The sequence below is a fragment of the Anolis carolinensis genome, chromosome 4 (genome assembly GCF_035594765.1).
Source record: "Anolis carolinensis isolate JA03-04 chromosome 4, rAnoCar3.1.pri, whole genome shotgun sequence".
NCBI classification, from domain to species: Eukaryota; Metazoa; Chordata; class Lepidosauria; order Squamata; family Dactyloidae; genus Anolis; species Anolis carolinensis.
The window spans coordinates 197,911,325-197,936,475 of record NC_085844.1 but is presented as its reverse complement, the minus strand read 5'-3'; the positions used below and the strand labels follow the sequence as shown (position 1 = coordinate 197,936,475).

The 25,151-nt window shown below is 39.5% G+C and overlaps 1 protein-coding gene across 3 annotated transcripts in view; it reads left to right on the top strand.

Annotated features, from left to right (window-relative positions):
- Nucleotides 1-25,151, top strand: part of pik3c2b (phosphatidylinositol-4-phosphate 3-kinase catalytic subunit type 2 beta) — a 107,231-nt gene that overhangs the window by 23,867 nt on the left and 58,213 nt on the right. For all 3 annotated transcript variants that reach the window (XM_062978514.1, XM_003220408.4, XM_016993265.2), the window contains exons 2-5: nucleotides 3,809-4,818; nucleotides 10,523-10,623; nucleotides 11,996-12,150; nucleotides 14,698-14,818. In XM_062978514.1, the coding sequence (XP_062834584.1) occupies nucleotides 3,895-4,818; nucleotides 10,523-10,623; nucleotides 11,996-12,150; nucleotides 14,698-14,818 (1,301 nt within the window). In that variant the 5' untranslated portion in view covers nucleotides 3,809-3,894. The remainder of the gene's footprint in view (nucleotides 1-3,808; nucleotides 4,819-10,522; nucleotides 10,624-11,995; nucleotides 12,151-14,697; nucleotides 14,819-25,151) is intronic.

Here is a 25,151-nt window from a genome sequence, read left to right as displayed (position 1 = left end):
CATACATTTGTATATTGTACAGACCATGAGTGTTGCTCATCATAACTGAAAATTTATGATGACTTTCCTATAGATCTGACATTCATCCAAAGTCTTGAGCTGCAACTCCCTTCATTCCTTGGCCACACTGCCTGGGAACTATGGTCTTGATACATCTGGAATGCAACAAGTTGGAGATGGCTGGTTCAAAGCAACTTGTACTTTATATCGGTAGCCTCATTAAATGATTCTGATTTTGGTACTGAATATCCCGAAGAGAAGCTCTCAGAATCTATGGTGCCAGGGGTTCTAAACTTTGTCTTCTAGACTGAGTCAGTTTTTCATCTTTTTCCCTTGCTATCACATCCATATGGTCTATGGAAGTCGTCCCAAGATTACTTACAGTATCTGCCATTGGTGTTTTTATTGTTGTTTCTGCCAGTATTAGTATCTGTTGTTATCTCCTAACACTTGTTACAGTAAATGTTAAACCGTCTGGAACATTACAGTGTAGCTGTTTTACTGCCTAAGAAGAACTCGAGTTATTAAAATGCTGAGTCCCCCACCACCCCGCTTCCATGGAAATCACAGCAAGCTGCTTTGATGAGGCAGAGTACTATTAATTAAGTGCCTTGGGCACAGATTGATGGAATTTAGCGAGGCGACTAAGGAGGTTGCAGTCTCCGTGATGCCGCAAAATAGGGCACCACTTCTAATCCCCCGCCAGGCTTCTAGCAAAGTGTTTTGAATCTGTGCTGCAGCATCTTTGCTTCCTTTTCCTTTGCTCCCAAAATGGGAGGAACACCAGGAGATCTTGATTGGATATTAGTGAATTCTTCTTTTGGTGTTTAGATCAATATACAGTAGAGTCTCACTTATCCAAGCCTCGCTTATCCAAGCTTCTGGATAATCCAAGCCATTTTTGTAGTCAATGTTTTCAATATATCGTGATATTTTGGTGCTAAATTCGTAAATACAGTAATTACAACATAACGTTACTGTGTATTGAACTACTTTTTCTGTCAGTTTTGTTGTATAACATGATGTTTTGGCGCTTAATTCATAAAATCATAACCTAATTTGATGTTTAATAGGCTTTTCCTTCATCCCTCCTTATTATCCAAGATATTCGCTTATCCAAGCTTCTGCCGGCCCGTTTAGCTTGGATAAGTGAGACTCTACTGTATTTATATCCTTATTTCAGTACTGTTATGCTGCCCTACCTCCAAAGAACTGAGAGAATCATACACAGAACACTGCATTCATCTTCATGGCAACCTTGTGAAGTAGGGGAGGTGGAAGGCAGTGACAAAGGGGAGAACTTTTGCTCAAGGGCGCTCTAAGTGTCTGTAAACATTTGAGCTGCATGGTGATTTGCACACACCCTCTGTCCTGGACTGTGTCCAATGGACTGATTGCTCCACCAATAATAGTGTTTAAAGCATGGTGCTGACTATGATCTGCATCAGGCAGGGGCTCCAGCATGCTGTTTCTGCCCATCCAGATTCACAGGCCATATAACACACAGGTGTCCCTGTTAATCTAGACAGCAGATTCAACTTTTGCTACAGTGACGTGGTCTCCTTCAGGGGTGGAAATCATGTGGCCTTCCAGTTCTTGTTAGACTGCAAGTCTCAGCATTGCTCTCAGTCCTTGCATTCAACAGTATCTGTAGGCATGCATGATTGTTGCTTTTGTTGACTTGAAAGTTGCATTATAACACTTACATTCTATTTTTCAAGTCCTTCTTTCTAAACATTTCATTTCTCTACTGGCTTTTCCTATTTAGCTTAAGGCATGTATGCTCTTTTCTTTACTGTACCCTCACATCAGCCCTGTGAGTTAGGCAAGGCTGAAAAAGAGTAGTTGGTCCAGGATCTTCTCAACCTGGGGGTCAGGACCCCTGGGAGGATTGCGAGGGGTCACCAAAGACCATCAGAAAACATATTTCTGATGGTCCTAGAAACCCAAATCCCTCCAGTATTTTCTGTTGGTCATGGAGGTTCTATGTGGGAAATTTGGCCCAATTCTATCATTGGTGGGGTTTAAGGAGCTTCTTGATTGTAGGTGAACTATAAATCCCAGCAACTATAACTCCCAAATGTCAAGGTCTATTTTCCCCAAACTCCACTAGTGTTCAAATTTGGGCATATTGGGTATTCGTGCCAAGTTTGGTCGAGATCCATCATTGTTTGGAGTCCACAGTACTCTCTGGATGTAGATGAACTACAACTCCAAATCTCAAGGTCAATGCCCACCAGACCCTTCCAGTATTTTCTGTTTGTTAAGGAAGTTCTGTATGCCATGTTTGGTTCAATTCCACGGTTTTTGGAGTTCAGAATCCTCTTTGATTGTAGGTTAAGTATAAATCCCAGCAACTTCAACTCCTAAATGACAAAATCAATCTCCTCCCAACCCCACCAGTATTCAAATTCGGGCGTATCGGGTATTTTTGCCAAATTTGGTGCAGTATATGAAAATACATTCTGCATATCAGATATTTACATTTCAGTTGGTAACAGTAGCAAAATCACAGTTATGATGTAGCAACGAAAATAATTTTATTGTTGGGGGTCACCACAACATGAGGAACTGTATTAAGGGGTCACAGCATTAGGAAGGTTGAGAACCACTGTTCTAGTAGCTCATGGCAGACTTGAACTTGAACTTTGCACCTTCCCAGCCCCTATATCATGCTCATTTGAAATAATGCAGGAAACATCTATTTAAAGTTATTGGAGACATACAGAGACTTCTGCTCTTATAAAACGAATAATTTGTGATTTCTTTGAGAATGATTAACATGAATTGTAGCCATTTGAGAACAGGCAAGAGATATTGTTCTTCCTTTGTGCTGCCTTTCCAGCCCAGCTGGCACAGGTCTCGTCGTCTATGCTTCATTTCAACAAGTGGAATTCCAGCACAAGACAGTAGTGAGCTGAGTTGAGATCTAGCTAGCATTGAAAACTCTGTGGTCACTGCAGAGCCAGCAAAAGAAATTGTGTGAATTTCGTTCTCCTCGTTTCCCCAGATTTGAACCATAAAACAAAGAGCATAAAATGAAACTGTGCATGTGTCCTAGTAACACATGACTTGAATAGCTGTTGATTTGCATAGGAGTTTGTTTTTACAGCATTAAGGCAGGGCTGAAGAACTGGTAGACTGCCAAATACTGTGAGACTCCCATGCCCATCAGCGCCTGAGATAGCCTAGCCTGTTGAGGATATGATGGGAATAGTATTTTCTCAACACCTGGAGGGTCATGGGTGCCCCAGCCCTGTGTATATGTATAGCCTTGTTTACAATTTACAGCATACAAAATTTCAGCTGAGCCCAGTCATTCCAGCTGAGCCCAGTAAGGCTCACTCCCAAGTAAAGAGCCTTAATGTGTCTTTACATACAGCACTGGAACATGTCAACAGTTGGTTAGGCAAATCTGAGTCAAAGATTCAGTGTGAACAAAAAGCAGCCATTTAAGGTCCAATGCTAGATTTTAATCTGATTCATGCCCTCTTGAGGGGACATGTGTTTACAGTGAGTGCATACTGGGGTCATAGGATCAATATCATACTGGCCTTGAATTTGACTTCTACTGTTAAAACTTTAGAACAGTAATTATGGATTCTTTGCACGTGCACAAACTCTGCTCTTGGAGTTCTCCAGCTATCGTGACTACTTGCATGGTAGTTGTAGCCCAAAAATTAATTCTTCTAAGCTCTGGATATGATGCATGTATTGACATGAGCCATAGTTTCAACTTGTTTCTTAATTAATCATTGTTAACAAAAGTTGGTGTGTTTACATTTTCTTTTGGTCTCTTTGCTTGCAGGTGGCTGGTTAAGCAGCATGACTTTGTTCTTAACTGTTGAACCAAGCATCCCATAGTCACTGTTTTCAGTGTTTATCTTCCAAGAGATGTCTGCCACTAGAGGCAATGGAGAACACTGGAAATCCTTGGAGTCTGTGGGGATCAGCCGCAAGGAGCTGGCTCTTGCGGAAGCCCTGCAGATGGAGTATGATGCCCTGTCCCGCCTGAGGCAAGACAAAGAGGAGAGCCAAGCCAAGCAAAATTCCGACCAGCCTCTCATTTCTTGGGATGATCCAATTCTGGATTACAACAAACCTGCTGTAAGGAATGACTGCCACAATATCAAGGTCATGCGAAGCCTATCTGGCTCAGACTCAACTCTTAATTACAATGCCCTCTCTGGCCAGGAGGTTTCAAGAGCTTTTGAAACCAGTAATACTACCTCATCCACTCTGCTGCCTGAGCCAGAGAGCCAACCTTGGTTGAAGGGACCTCTCTCTAGTGACTACTTGTATATCTATGATAGCACAGGGCATGACTTCCTCAATGAGCCCCTCAATAGCACATCCTGCCAGAACCGTAGTGGCAGCAGCTCCCCTAAGAAGCTTTCTCCACCCCCATTGCCTCCTCGCATTGCCATCTGGGACACCTCAGAAGTGAATCAAGCTTCTCTCAAAGAGTCCCAACCCAACGATATCAACATGTTCTCTTCATCCCAGGAGAGACCTGATGGGAAATGGCTAGGGCGTAGAATCTCAGAGGAAGACCCATACAGCACAGTAGACTATGATGGCATCAATGATGCTATTACTCGGCTCAACCTCAAGTCCACTTATGACACTGAACTTTTGAGGGATGCCACTTGGAGCTGGAAGGAAGGGAGAAGTATTTTTGAGAAAGAAAGTAGTGGGAAGCCGGTTGCTCGCAGCAAGACTATGCCTCCTCAGGTCCCACCCAGGACTTATATCTCCAGGTCCGGTGGACGAAAGAATGCAGCACTCAACAAGAACTGGAGGATATCAGCAGATCCGGTAAGATCATATTAATCATTATTACCCCATTACTTCCTTGAATCCACCTGATCTCACTTGAATGTGGAAGCTGAGCATGGTCAGTTGTAGTTGGTGCTTGGATCAGAAACTACCAGGAATGCCAGGGATCTCTAGATAGAAGATGCCGGTCAAAATTCTTATTACAGAGCAAGATGAACCAGTGCTCCAACTTAGTATAAGGTAACTTCCTGCATGCATTTGAAGATCCGAGGTCCTTCCGCTGAGGCATAGCTGAGAGACCCACACAAAAGTTTTGATACACTATATGAGTCTTTCCCAAGTTCCAGTTGTGTTGGATTTCAGCTTTCTGGACTACAGCTCTCACCATCCCCTGCTATAGGGCTGTTCACATTAAATACTCATTAAATATAACAGTAAGTATACCGTAATGCAATGCTAATTTAAAACAATGTCAGAACATTTAAATATAAACATTAAACAGCCCAATTCAATCCTCCAAAGTCTCCTGAGGGGAGGGGGGACTCATGTAGCCCCCGAGCCTTCTAATGTGACCCCCCCCCATAACACACACACATCAAAAATAGAAAGTGGAACAAGATTTTGTCCTCTCCTCTTCCCCTGTTGAATTAATTGAGTGCAAAATACAGTAGAGTCTCACTTATCCAACATAAACAGGCCGGCAGAATGTTGGATAAGCGAAACCATTGGATAACAAGGAGGGATTAAGGAAAAGGCTATTAAACGTTAAATTACATTATGATTTTACAAATTAAGCACCAAAAACCTCATGTTTTACAACAAATTGACTGCAAAAGCAGTCCAAAAGACAGTAATATTATATAGTAATTACTGTATTTATGAATTTAGCACCAAAACATCGCAATATATTGAAAACATTGATTAAAAAAACATTGGCTACTAACAAAATGACTACAAATAAAGATAGAATTGCATAAAATGAACTTACAGTAACAACATTGTTGGAAATTAAATCCATAAAAAGTTCAATCCTTGCTGCCTAGAGAAACAGCTGAGGATCAGGGCGGGAGGCAAACTGCGTTGGATAATCCAGAACATTGGATAAGCGAATGTTGGATAACTGAGAATCTACTGTACATTTGTACCTTGACGGAAGTTTCCAGGAGTGGAAGTAAGTCGAGGACAACAGCAGAAAGTTGGAAGAGAGACTGGAACTGGGGCATTTTTAAAGCAGCTGAAAAAAGGAGAAAAGACAAATGATTATTCAGGGTTCTCTTTGTTAAATTGGAAAAATTTGAGAGCATAAACTTTTCTCATTTGGAATTCTTCTGCCACTTTCCCCAGTTGACATTAAAATGACATTTTTTTGGTAAAAAAGCAGGTGAAGCTCCCATGGAGACAGACACAAATCAGATGCCCTGAAGGGATCTGTAGGGGACAAGCAGATTCTGAGCTCATTTCCTCTTCATTATCCTGACTTCAATGTCACCACTAGAATGAATGATTCCTGTTGTGTCTGCTGAAGTTTGCTGGTATGTGTCAAGCAGCCTTGACAGTCAGCCTCAAAAGGACCAGACTCTGTATATTTCTGGTGCTATTAATATGATCCCCGAAACATAGCAGTTTAAAGGAAAGGCAGTATTTGGGGTTTTTTTTAATTTAAAAAACCCAAACCTTTCACTCCAAAAATGTGAGTCCATCCTGGCTGTTGGAGCATCTGCTTCCCAGAAGCAATAACTTCTGAAAGATCGCACAGGAAGGAAACTGCCCATATGCAGAACAGAGGGACATGCTTGTTTTCCTGTTTGCAAGGGAACAAAAATCAAGGATCATGTTTACAATCCATGTTAGCCTTTCCTCTTCAGTCAGTTTCATATTGCTATATTGCCTTGCTATATTAGAATACTCAGTGAAAGGCTGAGCAAAAGATTCTAGACTTGGATAATTTCTTCTTCTTTCTAAGTTATCTTCCCAATGGAGGGGTTAGCAAGACTTAGATCATTTACACGGTAGAATTAATGCAGATTGATACCACTTTAACTGCCAGAGGTCAATGCTTGATGAAGCACCAGCTCTTTTTGGTAGAGAAAGTAAAAGATCCTGGAAAACTGCAGCTCACATGGTTCCATAGCATTGAGTGAAGCCTCCATTCGCGCAGTGAGTTAAACCCTTGTGCCGGCAGGACTGCTGACCGACAGATCAGTGGTTCGAATCTAGTGAGAGTGAGTGAGCTCCCTCTGTCAGCTCCAACTTCCCATGTGGGGACATGAGAGAAGCCTCCCACAAGAATGATAAACATCAAACATCCGGGCGTCCTCTGGGCAATGTCCTTGCAGACGGCCAATTATATCACACCAGAAGCGACTTGCAGTTTCTCAAGTCACTCCTGACATGAAAAAATAGCATTGAGTCAAGGCAGTTCAAGTGGCGTCAAACAGCATTAAGTCTACAATGTAGATGCACCCAGGGATTTCCCCTTCATTTAGCTTTTCGAAGATGTTATATTTTTGGACAAGGGTAGATGACAAATACTTCTGGAATCTCGGGGATATAAATAAAAGCAAGATCTCCATCGTCACACGACTTCCCCGGGACCAGCTGCCCCTGCGGCCAGTGAGAAATGTTGTCGGGAGCTACTGGCAAAGGTTATGTAAGTTGCGTCCTGCCTTTGCTGTGCAAGGAAGTAATTATAAAAGAGCATTAAAGTTGTCTTCAGTGTCTGTTGTGTGCCCTGTCTCTTTTCCCTCATTCCTCGGGCCTTTAACTGTTCGGTGGGTTAATTGGCCTGACAGTGGGGTCTTTGTTTGCTTTTGAAGGAGTGAATTCAAGCCCTGAGACCATGTGCTCGCTCTTTGGCTGGGCTTGGCACTCTGTGTGTTTCTGTCCTTCCTTCCTCCTTATCCTACAGGGGCATTTGGAAACAAAGTGGAAGTTTTGGAAAATGGAGAAAGGAAGTGTTTGGTTGTGTTGCTGTCACAATTTTGTTATTTTTAAGTTTATTGTCTAAACAAAATGACAAATAATTCAGCCAGAGTTGACATATAATAAATACCTACCCACACATTCTGCAAATAATAAGTCTTGGCGGAGGTTTCAAGTCACCAAGAAACAGTCAACAATGTGTGTTTTAACATGCACTATAACTGCTGTGCTGACCTTGGAGACCAGCTGTAATCCAAAACAAAAATTAATAAACTTTGCTATTATGTCCTGGATTGAAATGCTGGCAGATCGGTATTATTTTAGGGAGTGTCCCACATGGATATGGGGGGGGGGGGGTCATACTGTAGCTGAAGAAATGACTAGCCAGTTATTCACTGTGGAATTATGCTATGAGCAAAATACGTATGTTTATATTATATTTTCTCCTGCATTGTATGGTTTTTATGTTATAGAGCTTTATGAATATTCTCCTCTACGGTTTGTTGTTTCCATCATTCTCAGTGAAAAAGCCCTCTGTTCTGCATATGGAGCCCCCAATGGTGCAATGGGTTAAACCCTTATGCTGCCAGACTGCTGACTTGAAGGTTGGGTTGCTGACCTGAAGGTTGCTGGTTCAAATCCAACCCGGGGAGAGCTCGGATGTCAGCTCTAGCTCCATTCGGGGACATGAAAGGAGCCTCCCACAAGGATAGTAAAACATCAAAAATATCTGGGCATCACTTGGGAAATGTCCTTGCAGATGGCCAATTCTCTCACACCAGAAGCGACTTGCAGTTTCTCAAGTCACTCCTGACACGAAAAAAAGTTTAAAAACACTCTGCTCTAGCTTCTTCTGCAGATAAAATCTTTAAAACAAAGCCAGTCCACATGGCCTTTTTATGTTCAGTTCCCTCATAATGGATTATTACTGTTTATCTTATTCTCTTGCTCTTCAGTTTGTTTGGCTAATTTGAACAGTGATTCCTCTTGTTTATCAGTTTTGTAGTCTATTTACTAGCAGTTCTTACACATGCTTACCAGGGCCACTATTTTTGCCTGTAGTCTGTTGTTCCATTTAGTTACAGTTGCACTTATTGATCAGCATTTACTTACTTGTTATGATTTTGTGCTGCCTCAAAGCTCTTAGGAACTTTGAGACAACACTAACTACATAAAACTCCAGTTACCTTGATTTTAGGGACTATTTCTTTGAAACCACCTGAAAGAGGATTGACCTCATGACACTTACAAAAGACAGGCTGTTGTCCAGCAGGATGGTCAAGAGAGGCAGAAAACCGTCCTCTTCCCACCCCCATATGTACTTCATCTCCCTTAGAAAAAGTAGGTCAAGTAATTATTTATAATTGCATGAACTGATACTAGAAGACCTGTACTGAATTGGCACAATAATTCTCAAAAAATAAAACACCAGCTAGTTGATCAGCATTACAGCAATTATGTAATTAAAGTAAAAAAAAAAAAACTACAATTCAAGATACGTGAAGAGGAAAATTAATATTCAAACCAAATGTAAAAACAGCCTTTTCTGCTTTCAATTCCAAACTTGGATGCCGAAGTGGAAGTATGGGGAAAAAAGAGGAAACAATTTTTCTGAAAAGACATCTTTCTTTTCCCCTGTGCTAAAGCAGGGTTAGGAAATCTTTGAGGATGCTAATTCTCATAATCTTTTGCCATTAGCTGTGCTGCCTGGTGCTTCGTACAGTTGTAAGCCAAAATATCTTTCCTGCCTCTGATTTAAAGCAGGGCTCACTCATGCTGGATTTGCATTTGCAACTGCCTGAATGTCTATTTAGAGTTTTTTCAATAAAGTATTCATAAATATTTGAAACAACTCAAATAAATATGGAGTGGGTGAAATTATGAATCAGTATGGGCTGTAAATCTCCATTTTCAAAATTAGAATGCCCCCAGTTGTGTAGCGGTTTAAACAGCTGAGCTCACTGACCAAAAGGTCAGTGGTTCGAATCTGGGGAATCTGGGGATGGGCTCACACTATTAGCTCCAGCTTCTGCCAACCTAGCAGTTCAAAAACATGCAAATATGAGTAGATCAATAGGTATTTCTCCAGCGGGATGATAATGGCACCCCATGCAGTCATGCCAGCCACATGACCTGGGAGATGTCTACAGACAACGCTGGCTCTTTGGCTTAGAAATGGAGATGAGCACCACCCCCCAGAGTCGGACACGACTAGACTTAATGTCAGGGGAAAACTTTTACCTTTACTTAATGTACAGTCATCCAGCAACCATGGATCACATTAGTTCATAGGAGGTCTCTGAAGCTCAGGATCTATAATGCTGTTTTTCTAAAGCAGGAAATAATTGCAGAACCCTTTGCTGAAATGATGATCTCACCATTGGTTCAAAAATGCAATTGTTGTCTTCATAGCATTGCATCAAGAACTAAAAAATAAATTGAGAACTCTCCCCCCCCCCAATCAGATTTCCTTCCCTGGTTAGATGTTACATCTGCAATATGAATCCAACTTGTAATTCAGCCCATATTTATGTCACTGCAGCCAGTCCTTAAAGTGGTATGATAAAACGGAAGGAACAATACTATATCTGCTTTTATAATGTACATGCCTGTGTTCATCAACTCAGTCTACATTCTTAGCAACCAATACATTGGCACTCCAGTAGTCACCATTGATTAGATTTAAATGACAAATGGTGTATATTGATATACAACAAAATAAAAGACTTTAGACTGAACAATGCATGGGGTGTGGATGGATACCGGAAACTCTAACTCACTGACATTCTTATCCTGATTTCCATGTTTTGTTTGGTATCAGGCCACTTCTTGCCATCATCCAGTGGCCAATGGCTATGAGCTGTTTGAGGTTTCTGAAGAGAAGGATGAAGAAGTAGCTGCCTTCTGCCATATGCTGGATGTGTAAGTACTAGTGTATGATAGACAAGGTCTCATTGAGATTAGAATCTTCCACTGTGCGGATGTGCGTTCATGTGTTCAGTAGATAGGTTGTCCTGAGAAATTAATTGCTGTTCTGAATTTATTTCTTATGGCCGGGGAAACAATCTTATTTGCATTTTGCATTATTTTTGTGCAATGGCTTTAGTGGAAAAGATCTAAGCCTGCCATTGACTGGATGTGGGTGAATCAATTAGGGATTATAAATCTTGGAAGCAATTTATAGTAAAGCAGCCTACAGTAACAGTGTGCTCCAAGATATTTTGTTGTCTGGCATGGAATAGCAAATGGTCACCCACTCAAATAAAGGTACTTTGTCCCTTAGTCAGCCAAGCTTTTTTAGCACTTGAGGCAGAAAATTCCACAAGTGTATCATCCCATCACTGGCAATAAAAATTCAGTAATATAAATAGAATAACATGACTTTCCTTTTGTAATGTCCAAGGAAGCCCCCTTTCACCATTTTAATTCTTAATAATGTGAGGTGGTGGAGATATTCCTCCCATGTAAGTAAAGATATTGACAAATACCAACATAATGAGTTGAAAAAAATAGCTCAAAACAGAAAGTTTCAGTCTGTTGGTCTAGTTAAGATAGCTTCCCCCAACTTGGAGTTGACATCCTGGTTTAGGATAATGGGAATTGAACTTCATTTTCTCTGGAGGGCACCAAGGTGAGGAAAGCTGGCCTCAGAATTATACCATTCTTAGGGAGAGGACATCTCTTTGATGGGCAGCCAGTATAATTTGCTCCTTTCCTCTCTGTTTCTCTTTTCTCATTCACTGTTTTCTTCTTGGTTATTTACATACTCTTTCAACATGCCTAAAATTAGACCAAGTGTAAGTGAGCAATCTAACATCTGTTAGGAATACAGCAGTGGCAATAGAAAACTTGGAGCAATGGGAATATCTTCCTCAGTTTGGCAAGTGGTGAACAGCCTCACATTTCCATCAGTATTCAAGGACTCAAAAATCTTTAAGCCATGTATTCTTTCACATACACCCCTCCACTTGGTATAGGGAGGAGTTGTAAAATGCAATACAATGGGCCTGCTGTTTACATTGGGGTTTCGTTCCAAGACCAGATGGGAATATGAGAAAACTCAGATGTCATGCCATATGTTATTAAATGGCAGTGACATGAACATGTCACTGTCATTTAATAACATCACCATTTACTAATATGGGCAACAATCCACAATTGGTGAAAATTGCAGATCAAGATCCCATGGTTTTGGAAGTTCACTGTAACCATTTTATTTTATGAGACACCAGAGGAAATTGACTTGGGATAGTGATGGAAACTAATTCGATTTGTCTTTTCTTTTTGCCCACAGATTAAGATCTGGTTACAGTACCAAAGACTATTCCCTCACTGGTTATGTTTGGAGTGCTGTCAACCTGAGCCCAGAACACCTTGGCCATGGAATCAGCTTGAAAGTGACAGTGGTTTATGACAGCCTGCAGGAACCTCTCACCTTCACTTGTGACTGTAAGTGGGTGTCTTTGAACTCGGAAGTGCTTTGAATTAATACCAAAGAGTACATACATTTCTCTTCATTGCAATGAGAGGAATGGTATAAATTGTCCTAGATCAGGCTTTTCTAACCTGGTGCCCCCCAGATTTGGCTAGTGATGATTATAGGAGTTAACGTTCAAGATATCTGGTTGGCACTAGATTGGGTAAATGCAAGCAAGGCCCAGAACCAATTTCTACCCACCCTGGATCCGCACCATTTCCAAACTAAAACTAGAAGAACTCCCCCACCCCTTTTTACAAAGTAAAATATGGGAAGACCTGCACCTCATTTAGAGGGAGAATTATGCTTCTTGCAGGATTGTTTAAAATGTGATGGCTATACAGTATTCCACTCTGTGAGTATATGATATCTTTCTATTACAAAATTACATTTTTCTATTACATCGAAATAGACTTCTGTTTATGTAACACTAAGTGGGGAGGGAAGGAATTCAGTTTAACAAAATTTTGTGCACAAGTGCAAGGAATGCTTTAGGCATATTGGGGGTGTTTCCGAAAGTCAGCCACACTCTGGGTTGGTAGCTTTTTAAAAATCTCTGGATCTTTTTGTTTTCCATATAGATGTAAACATGTCACCACCATAATCAGATCATGCATTTGAAAGAAATCTGGATTTACGATTTTTATGTTTTTGTTTTTACATCCATATTTACCTATTATAATATTAGGTATAATATAATAGCCAAGATCTTGTTAGGGTACTATGTTAACATAAAATAGTTATACAATTAGTTGTGCTTGCTCAGATGTTGTGTAAATGTATTCCCTCCTGCAGATGGTCATTCCAGAAGAACATACATGGCCTTCTTCCTTACTTTTGACTTGGTAGGAGGGGAGCTAGATCACAGTAGTGCAATAGATGGCTCAAAGGCCTTGGTGCCCATCGCAGTCATTTGTGCAACTTTGAGGTCTAGTGTAATTATCCTGCCTTATATTTATATTATGCTAAAAGTGTGATCTTAGTCCAGGAACTTGCAGTTTTAGCATGTCATATGTGGACTTTTGACTAGAGGTAGGATTTTCCATTTCTTGTTATTGATAGTCATTTGTCAGGGATGCTTTAATTGTGTTTTCTTGCATGGCAGGGGGTTGGATTGCATTGCCCTTGTAGTCTCTTCCAACTCTAGAAGTCTATTTTTAATTTTATGTTCAACATTAAATTCAGCAATTTATTATATCGAAGTTCACTCAGTATTTTATGTTTTAATATTTGTACAATCCTCAGTGATCGGTTGACAAATTTCTATTTGCTTAGTTGAATAATTGTCATTATAGCATTTGAACAGTGCTTTCCCCACCCCACCCCCTATGTAATGCATTCAATTAATGAAACCAGGATTTACACCATTCGTTCAGCTTGACCTTGTTAAACTGGTGAACAAACTCCATAGAGCAACGCCAGTTTTCTTGTTAACATTGCCAGTGCAAATATTGAGATTAATTATAAAAAGCAGCAAGAGCAAATCTTGTGATTCAGAACTTCAATTTTTGTAAAGCAAATACAGAGAAGAATGACAATGGTATGATATTTTACAACAGAAGCTCAAATCTACCAAACGGTTTTGTTAAAGTGGAGATATGGTAGTTCTCCACTTCTTCACTTTATGAAATTGTTGTGCTCCTTGATTAATATGAAATGGTTACTCAGGTGAACTTTCACAAACATTTCCTTAATATCGATCACCTGATTCCAGCAAGATTAACTCAGATTATTTTGATGACTCATGTAAGGAACTTTTTCTAGGGCTGTAGCCTTAAACCTCTGGGGGCTGTGAATCCACTATAATCACAATCAGTATCATGGGGATTATTTCTCATTATTTACGTCCTCCCTCCCTCTCTAAGGATACACAGCAGAAATACTGATTTTAAGAACCCTTTCCTCTTTCCTGAGAGCTCTTTTTATAGAAGCGGAGAGCCAGAAAATTTTGAATGTCCTCCCCATTTTGAAGTTCTCTAGTTTGAGCTGGTGCAGGGGCAATGGCAGCAAAATCACTTGAAACAGAACTGAATGGGTATAAAATTGAAGATCAGATATACATTTTCAATATCTTTATCCAACCTACCTTTCCAATCTTTTAAAAAAAGAGATCCCATTGGCACAACCACTGTGTTAGTCTTCAATCTACATGTGGATTTTAATCTCCTCAGAATGTATCAACATAATGACTGTCACTTAAATGCAGTGCAAGCCATCATGTACAGTGACTTCATGTATGTTTCTGCTTGCCACCCCCAACAACCCCCATAAATAAGTTTGGAAATTTTACTTTTAAGCCCTGGACTGGGAGTGGCTGCATGTTTAGTTGGCAACATTTTATAATAAGGAATATACAGCCAGAGTTTGCGAGATGGAAACAGCCAAGCACTTTCAGAGATGCCAAAGGAAGTGAGTCTATTGGACCAATTAGACACTGAAGGGACGAAAATGGAGAATTTGAGGGATTTTTGACTTGGGACTCATCATAGTGTGTCTAATTTTTCTTCTCACCCTCTTAGGTTCTTCCACGGTGGATTTGCTCATCTACCAGACATTGTGCTACACTCATGATGAATTGCGTGACATTGATGTGGATGACTTTGTCCTGAAGCTTTGTGGCCTGGAGGAATTCTTGCAAAAGTAAGCAACTAAAGAATGCTTGTACAGAGAATTTGAGTCTGAAACCCATCTATGTGGGAATTAGCCCACTGAACTCTCAAGCAGGCTTATTTTTATATACATAAGTATAGCATTGTGCTGTCATGTCTGCTTTTTAGCCTTTGTTGGGCGCTCTAAACTCTGTGATCTCCTCTTTGCTGGAAAAATACATATTCAGAAATTTGTGGGTGGCAGTATATAGAGAGTTAACTTAATCCTCATTCTTTATCTTTTCTGTAAAGTCTGTATGCAACTTTTTTGCATGGTAACTTTTTTTTTACCTTAAGCCTCCTTACAAATGTGTATTCTGTAAATCTTCTAGGATTTCCAAAGGGTGTCATTTATAGCAATCTCATCAAAACTTGTATCAGTCTGAGATGACCTGGCACAGTCTACATCTATTAGACTCCATTTTCCATAAGCCCATCCTTCAAGATCAACAGTAAGGGTTTACGGGAGCTGTGATATAAAACATCTGGAGATCACTAGGCTGGCCTAACCCTGTATTAAATGTAATGGTACAGCCCCTTTCCTGAAGTCTGAAAGTCCTTCCTGAACTATCAGAAAAGACAAGATATAAATTTGTTAAATAAATTGGTTTCTGCCTTTTTTTGCTAAGATGGCATTAATCATAGTTACATAGATTCCGTTTGTATAACTCTATTATTTGATTGATCTTTGTACGGTTGCTACCAGATTAGTCAATATTTGGCACTGAAGACCCAGAAGATCTTCCCAAATGGGGTGATGTGATTGAATAAATGGGATTGTTTTAGCATCTGCAAGGAGTGTTGTTTCATTCCTAGTTCCTTAAATCATGGAGATCTTCTTGCCAAGAGAACCCCATTGGGGGCCTTCTGTGGCTGTGTGAAGATGTGACTAAACCTCAATCATTGAAATTCATGTTGAATGGAAGAGTCACTCTGAGAGTTAGGAAGCTGCCAAGGAAAGCTCTTTAGATAATGGTGATTCTTAGTAAGCTCACAGATGAGTCAGTGGAACTGCCTTTTTCTACTTCTGCTCTGAAATCTGACTGGGTGGTTGTAAAATGGGCAAAGGATACTGAGACATGCTGTCATATAAAATGAATGGAAGACTGAGGCATCCCTTATAACTGCAAAACAAATGTCGCTGGAAGGTGCCGCACCAAAAGGTGGATCCTATTTGGAATGCAGGAATATTTTACTATCAGGGTGCTTTCTCTTTATACTTTAGCCAGAAGAATAGCAGTTGCATTTTGTGCTGTTCAATCCCAGGCCTCTATCCTTTTGCTTCTATTGTGCTCTGATGTGTTCAAACCAGTGGTGTGATTTCCTCATCTTTCCATAGGCATTATCTTTACAATATCCAGATGCATTATTTGATCTTCTTTTTCTTCACTATGGAACAGTACATTTTGAGTAGACAGTTTCCCCTGGTGGAATAAGGAAAATAACCTTATGCTTAATAAAAAAAATAGTAAAGTGATGTCCATTGATTAATGGTAGAGACAACCAATTGGGATCAAATCTTCTATGCTTTTATCAGAGCAGTCAGATGTCTTGGCTTGTTCTTGACCACGGTGTGCTTCCTTTCTCCCAGACAGTTTACTCATTGATGTGTGCTTGCTTTGAGAGTGGCTTTGTAGTTTTGAACTTAAGAGCTTGTGGTCCATTTACAATGACTGGGAATGCAAGCTGGCAAGTGCAAACAGATTATTACCAGTACTGGGTGGTTAGTGAAACATGTTTCAAAACCACAGAGTCCTCTGCGGAGAACCTCTGTGTGTTTATGTGTGTACTCACATGTGGAAGAATTGGAGAAAGAGAGTAGATTGAGAGTTTGCACACTGGAAGTATGATGGGGGGGGGGGTCTTCCCAATTGAGAGTTCATTTAAGAATAACTATGAAAATATAGATAGGTTTTGGGATTATTTCCTGCTATTATGGGACACGAACAGTCCACAAAATAGCTTAAATGACACCCTAACTTTCTCTGCATTAATAGAAGGCAGTAGGTGTTTTGTGTGTGTGTGTGTGTGTGTGTGTGTGTGTCTTCTAAACAGATCAAAGTTCTAAGTACAGTATAACACTTTTGACACTGCTAGATCCCTTTAACACCTTTTGGTCTGTGTTAGCTGTATAGCAAATCTTTTGTGGCTGCAAAATGTTCTAGGGACTGGCTGCCTGAAGAAAGAAATCAGCCAGCGGTGTAGAGTGAATTGAGGAAAGAATGTCCTAGACATGCAGCCAAAGAACTAGCATGAGTTTTTACAATATTTCTTACAAGCTGCCCTGATTTTTAAGATTATTTGTAAAGGGTGATATTGCCATCACCAGAAGAAATAAAAACTTCCTTCCCTTTATGTAACACGCCTTTACTGGAAAGAGAAGCAAACATTTTGCATCAGATGAGAAAAAAATTAAATTGCCAATCTAGAGCCCACAGGCTATTCTGTTTCATTTTTCCTTCCAAAAAGTATCTGACACCACAGTTATGGAAAGCAAAGATCCCATTCACACTTTCCAGTTTTTTTATGATGTGAGAAAGGTGGCCAGGAATTTTAAGGCTTTGAAACAGATATACAGAATGTATAGTCGTCTAGCCAGCACAGTGAAAGATAAGGGATCATGGGAGTTGCAATCCAATTACATTTGGAAGGCCACATGTCCCTTTCTGTTGTGCAGGCTACAGAAATGAGGCTATTTCCTTCCTATTGGAGGACTAGTTTGATAAGAGTGGGCAGAGAACCACTTCATTTAATTCCAGCTGGATTAGATGACTGAAGATATTTTAACTCCTGAAGCAAAGTCACCTTGGACACTTCTGTCATGGTGATTAGTATCCAAGCTTGGATTTTAATCTTGGACATTCTTAAAATTTTATATAATGTGATTTTATTTTGTAATGGTATCTGTTTTATATGAACTGTTGTTTTGTAAATTGTTTTATATGAATTGTTGTTTTTACATTGCTTTTAGGCATTGAATTTTTGCCTATTTACTGTAAGCCGCTTTGAGTCTCCTTGGAGAAAAAGGCGGGGTAAAAGTGATGTAAATAAATAAATAAATAAATAAGCTAAGTAAACTCACAAATGTAACTCCCTATCTTTCACAATAAAAATATGCCAGTCACGAAGACTCTACCCTTGGAAGACAATCATACTCCACCATGAGCAATTTCCTATGATGAGGCAAAAACGAATTAAATTTACTCAGCATTTGCTGTGCTTTGGGGATAGTATGTGCTGCCTGGGGAGGCTACCTTGCTCTACCTAATGATAGTGCTGACCCTGCCAACCATAGTAATTAAAATGGTTATTGAATCTTGTGCTTACTGTCTCCTTGGATATACCATATTCTGTAGAGTCTTTACTTGCATTCTCACTTCTCTTCTCATTTCTTATTTTCTTGGATTTGTCTCATTCCTAGCCACCATAGCTAGCTGTGAGAGATGATTGGAGTTACAGCCTAATATATGTTCTGCATCTCTGGCTCATGGATTTGCAATAGTCTCAGGTGACCCAAATGAGCCATCCCACCTTCACAATATTGAAATGTAGCCAGGATGTTTTTGAGCTACAGATTTTGCCTATCAATCTCTTGAAAATACTTCTGTGTTATATATCCTGAACATCGTGAAGAAGATAAAATGTAAGCAGCTATTCTTCAAATGCCTAGTTGTGACTTTTAGAAGATGGAGTTTTTATGTAGGGATCAGCACAAGGCCAGCACTTTCTACTGTCTTGGGAACAGAGAGGTTGTGTTGCTATGTAGAGAATGTACTGTTTAGCCCCCCCCCCCCCCCCATAAAAAGACACCTTGAGGAATCATTAGTGCATGTGCTATCTTATGTCTCTTGCCAAATGAGACAAATGCTATGACTTTGTGCTTTGTAACATAGGGATTGCCTTTGTATCTGTTTTGAAGGCTCAGCATAATAACTGATGATTAGTACATGCAACTTAAACTGTGACGATCTGAGTCTAGTATTAAGTTTTAGGGATGTATAAAATATCTTTCTAGATTTGAACGTGTGTATGCTCTGTGAGCACAGCTTGCATGCTGTGAATCAACACCCTCCTTCTGTGACTACTGTGACTACTGCCCCTTCTATGAATACTGTGTATCTACCTCCTTGGCAGGACACTGAGTGCTAGATGGATTGGATGGACTACGTGTTCATCCAGTCTCTCTAATGAGCCCGATGCAAATGCCTTGCTCTATCCCCATAATACCCTCAAAAGATCTTGGCAGTACAAAAGCAGTATCACTTCTTGACCTCCTCCTGAGGTCTGAGCCAGTATGGTCATTTTTATGTAATTATATTCTAGTATTTAAGTTGAGGATAGATGGATGGAAGGATGGATGGGTGGATGGGTGGATAGATGTTATTCTTCGCTGTAAATCTTATTGTGGTAAATAACTTTACAAAATGCCTTTATAAAATGTACAGCTCATTTTCTGTTCTCACAGGGATGGCAGCAAATGGGTATCCTTGGACAGCTGTCCAACTTGCTATGTTGTTGTTATTGCTGCTTCTCTGCTGCTCCTATATCCGTTAGCTTGATAAGTGCTAAGTGGCTGTCATTATTTTTCCTTCACAATATTATATAGTAATGTGTGTGCACTGGTAAATCATGATATGCTGGTACTCATCATGACTGTATTCATAGCCACAAGGACAGTCCCAAAAGGAAGATAACAATGTCGACCCACATCAGCAAACCAGTTTTCATTTCTACTAGAATTAGGTTTTTTATGAAGTTAATGAGTTTTTATTGATCATTTAAGTCCAAACATACCTCTAAATACTTGATAAGAGATATATTTGCATTAATATAGGTACTCAGAAAACTCAGTCTTCACTTCCATCATGCCAGACTATTGTGAAGCTTGCCACAACATTCACGTGTGCCAGGAAAGTCTGGGTAGTTGCAGTAGCCGATGACACTATCCTTCTAAAATTTTCCAGTGCTGCAGACTGTATTTCAGAGGAAGGAACTGGTAAAAACCACCTCTTAGTATTCCTTGCCTAAGAAAACCATATGAAATTAATGGGTTTGCCATAGATTGATTGGCGACTTGAAGTCACACACACACTGAAACAGGGAGCATTGCCTTATCCACTGCATCAACAGTATCTCTCTAGAGGCCCATGTGCCAAGAGCTCGGAAAATGTTATTTCTGCATAGGATGTAGGAAGACTAAGAGAGAGGCCAATCATTATAGATTCACTGAATCTTACAGTTGGAAAGGATCACAGTGGCCATGTAGTCCAACACCCTACAATACAGGAATACTCAAATAAAGCGCTCTTGATAGATGCATATTCAACTTTCGTTGAAAGACTTCCAAAGATAGAGAATCCATCACCTTCTGAAGCAGGCTATTCCACTGTTGAGTAGCTCATACCATAAAAAAGAAAAGAAAAAAGAAATCTTCCTAATATTTAGGTGGAATCTCTTTTCTTCCCAAATGAGCTTGACCAATCTCTTAAGATCTTCGGCAGAGGTGTTTCTCTTGATCCCTCCACCGTCACAGGCATGTTTGGTGGTAATGTGGAAGAGGGCCTTCTTTGAGGTTTTAGTTTTGTTGACAGTTTAATACTATGTTAATCACAATGTTTTAACCATACATGTTTTTATTGGGGTTTTTTTCTATTTGGAGTAAGGTGGGCTTTAATTAAAATGATAGATTGATCATAGAGGAGCCTCCTGCAACACTGTCGAACATAGGGCATCCCATATGATGAGCCCACTTATACCCATTCATTCAATATGTCCACGTGGCCCACACTGAGTCGAAAACAGATGAGCTGTTACATATACGAAAGCAGCACATGCTTTCAGTATTCTGCAAGGCTTAAAATTAGTGGATAAATTTACATTATTGTTTTCACATATAATCCTCAGAACAGGCAGAGTTGCTGTTATCAATTGCTGTTATCAAACTCACAAATGGGATATCTTGATCCAGAGGTATTCTGTAACCTGTTCAGTTCTTGTATGGGGAATCCAGGGCAGAAAAAAAAAGACTGTTCCTTAGTATAATGCTCTGTGTTGCTCACCTTCCAAACAGCTTCCCCCAGGTCAACTTGGCTACAATATTGGCTTGATGTATTGTAACAGTTTTGTAACTTCTCTTGCTGACCTGGCAGTGAGCTAGCAAATAATTTTTATACTCAAACCATAAATGATTTGCCGTGATTTTTTTTCAGTGAGCAGGTGACTGTCAAAAAACAGAAGAGAGTGTTCTCATAAATTCTGTGCTTTTAAACACATGCATTTTTGTGTCTGTTGGAAAATATAACATTATATAAAGTGAAAAATATCATTATTAGAAAATGATGGGGACTGGGCAGGGAATGAGATTGGATGATGTTATTATAGTATTGTATACATCTGCTTATCTTTAAAAAAAATATACACCACACTTTGATTCCAGGAATAAAAATGAAATTAAAACAGTAACTCTGAGAAGCTTAAAATCATTAACCAGCATTAAAAAAACTGGTTTTATCTTTAAAATAGAAAATCTTTAATTTTTAAAATAAAGATGCCTGTGGAATTAACAAAAACAAAATAAGTATTGTGTCTTGGCATTGAGAAGACCGTTTTGCTAATAATCTCATAGGAGGGAAAAGCAAATTCATTGTGCTGTACAAAGAAGTCTTCCTGTTCTATAGACAAAAAGAACACTTCTATTTTAGAAGAAGTGCCCAAAAAGACTTTGCTGGGTCATCTTAAAGTCAGGGCAGGTTGATTGGCAAGGAAATGCTCCTTCAGATATTTGGTCCTTCATCAGTATCATATAAATAAACCATAGTTTGTGCATAGTAAATATTTTTGCCTGACAAAATGTTTTTGAACCTTGAAATTTATGTGATAGTTCTTTGAAGCCTTAGAGACTACCCTAGGAGCCAGCATGTATTTCTTTAATCATATACTTTTCAAAATATCAACAGGTGAGAGAGATGTGGAACCAGAAGATGGGTCTGCTCTCATAAATTAATTTTAAATGTTAAAGTTTGCAATCGTGCCATGCTTCTTAAATCCTGGAGAATTAAATGGAACTTGGAGCCACAATAAAACCATCTCTCTGTAGAACAGATAACATTAAAATGAAAATTTTGTAGAAACTGATTTTTAAAAAGGATGTAACATAAGAAGTACATGTTTTCAAAAGAGTTCACGTCGGCTGGATCCTAACCCTTCTAAGCCATCTCACATAAGAAAATGAATGCAAAATCTTCCCTATTGAGACTGTACTGTTGGCACTTTATCAGTGTGTTTTTCCTTATCTCCCTTTTTCAGCTGTGTGGGGTTTTTTTTGTTTGTTTGTTCTGCTTTCCTTTCTTTCTTTAAAAAATAGAGCCCACTCCCTTTCCAGCCTTCAGCTTCCCTCGCTCCTGCCTCTCTCGGTTGATGGTAGCTGTACTGGTCTAGGTCAGGATGTGGGCTCATTGGAGATAAGAGTTGACCTTTTCTTTTAGATTCAGAGGTGAAAGGGCCAGGCTTCCTGTTGCGACTGCCCTTGCCCTAGCAGTGCTTCTTCTGTTGACATGTTTCATCTTGATTGCAGGTGGTGGGCCAGGTTCGGGGCTCCAGGGCTTTCCAGCACAGACTAGAAAATTTAGAATTGCAAATGTTGAAGTATTCAATGGCATCATACTTTCAGGAAAGTATGTACAGGATTGGGTCCTCTGTCAAACAGTAAATCAAAAGGATAAATTGGGGAAGATATTTTGAGGTTACAATTCCAAGAATCACTCAACTAGAGGCTATTTTGCTTGGGGGACTTTGGGAGCTGTAACCCACAGAATAAATAGGGGATTAGAGCCATATGTAGTTAATGTGCCCAAAAGTATGAAGATAGTGGGATAGAGATTTATCATGGACAAGCCAAATAGTGGGGGGAAATGCATTTCAGGGGTGCTCTATTACTAATGATTTCTATATTTGAAAGTAAGAATAAAGATTTGGTAAATAAAAATCTTATATTGATGCTCATGTTTCATGACGCAAGACTCGAAATAGTTAAACAGGATATGGGCAGTAGCCCTATCTGAAAAATTAATCTGTGAATTAAGAATAGCAAAAGGAGAAGTAAAAGAAGATCCATTTGATAATACATGGAAGCCATTTATTAGCGTCAAAAAGCAATGGCGAATGTAAACCACTAAATGTTCAAGAAAGATTGTGGATGAACAATTAGAAAACATATTACAATAATTATATGTAACTAGCTGTGCCCGGCCATGCGTTGCTGTGGTGTTGTCTGATGGTGTTGGTGAGAAATTGTTGAGGTAGTGGTGGTATTGAATGTCTCTTGTATGGTTGTCTTTATGTTTAGTATCCATTTGGTTGTCCATGTGTTGTGAATGCTTGGATTGTGTCCTGCTGCATAGTAGAAAGGGTTGGGCTGGATGGTCCTTATGGGTCTCTCCAAACTCTTGGATTCTATGCTTCTATTATTATTATTATTATTATTATCATCTTCATCATCATTATGTAGAGGCTGGATGGCCATCTGTCAGGAGTGCTTGGATTGTGTCCTCCTGCATGGTAGAAGGAAGTTGATCTGGATGATCCTTAGGGATCACTCCAGACCTTAGGATTGTATGATGTTGTTGTTATTATTATTACCCTGTTTCCCCTAAAATAAGACATCCCCAGAAAATAAGACCTAGTAGAAGTTTTGCTGAATTGCTAAATATAAGGCCTCCCCCGAAAGTAAGACCTAGCAAAGTTTTTGTTTGGAAACATGCCCGCCGAACAGAACACCAGAGCATGCAGGATCGGTAAATGTATGTACCATAAAGTGTTGTACATGGAAATATTGATAGTAACAAGAAATTCTTGATAGGATTCACAGTTTGTCTGGTTATGCTGGTTTATGATGACAACTACTGTACAGTATATAATAAAGATTCATTTTTTTGTTCAACAATGTGAATTTTTCTTTATGGAAAAATAAGACATCCCCTGAAAATATGACCTAGAGCATCTTTGGGAGTAAAAATTAATATAAGACACTGTCTTATTTTCGGGGAAACACGGTAGTAGTAGTAGTATTAGTATTGAGAGGCTGGGTGGCCATCTGTTGGGAGTGCTTGGATTATGTCCTGCATGGCAGAATTGGGTTGGACTGGATGGCCTTTAGGGGTCTCTCCTAACTGTCTGATGCTATGATTCGATGTGTATTATTATTGTGCAGATATTGGATGGCCATCTGTCAGGAGTGATTGGATTGTGTCCTCCTGCATGATATAAGGAAGTTGAACTGGATAATCCTTAGGGGTATCTGCTAACCTTAAGATTGTATGATATTATTATTATTATTATTATTATTATTATTATTATTATTATTATTATTGAGAGGCTGGCTGGCCATCTGTTGGGTGTGCTTGGATTGTGTCCTCCATGGCAGAATTGGGTTGGACTGGATTATTTCATATTATAGTAGAATCTCACTTATCCAACATTCGCTTATCCAGTGTTCTGGATTATCCAAAGCAGTCTGCCTTTTAGTAGTCAATGTTATAAATTCATTGTGATATTTTGGTGCTAAATTTGCAAATAAAGTAATTACAACATAGCATTACTGAGCATTGAACTACTTTTTCTGTCAAATTTGTTGTATAACATGATGTTTGGTGCTTAATTTGTATAATCATTACCTAATTTGATGTTTCATAGGCTTTTTCTGAATCCTTTCTTATTATCCAACATATTCAGTTATCCAATGTTCTGCCGGGGTGTTTATGTTGGATAAGTGAAACTCTACTGTATATTTATAATCTTATATTATCTGTTTAGAACTGGATTATACGAGGCTCCTTCTACACAGCTGAATAAAATGCACACTGAAGTGGATTATATGGAAGTGTGGACTCAAGATAATCCAGTTCAAAGCAGATAATATAAGATTATAAATGGGTTATATAGCTGTGTGGAAGGGCCTTGAGTCTACACTGCCATGTAATCCAGTTCAAATAAGATAATCTGTATTTTATAGGCAGTGTGGAAGAGGCCTGAGTGAGGCCTGAGTAGGTTGCTAGGAGACCAAGTGGGCAGAACTTAGCCGTCTAACTGGCAGCAATTGGCTAAAAACAATTATCCCTCTCCCTCTAATTAGGACTTTATTTTCCTTTTCTTTTTGTTGTCGGAACGTAGGGGCAAGGATGGTAGATTGTGCTGCCAAATTTCTAGGTTCTGGGGCTTGTACTTTTGTTGTTTAGTGGGAGGAGAGGACACCATTACTCATTTATATGCATAGATGGATATAGGTCATTACGTACAAAAAGGTTAACATTCTGTATACAGGCAGTCCT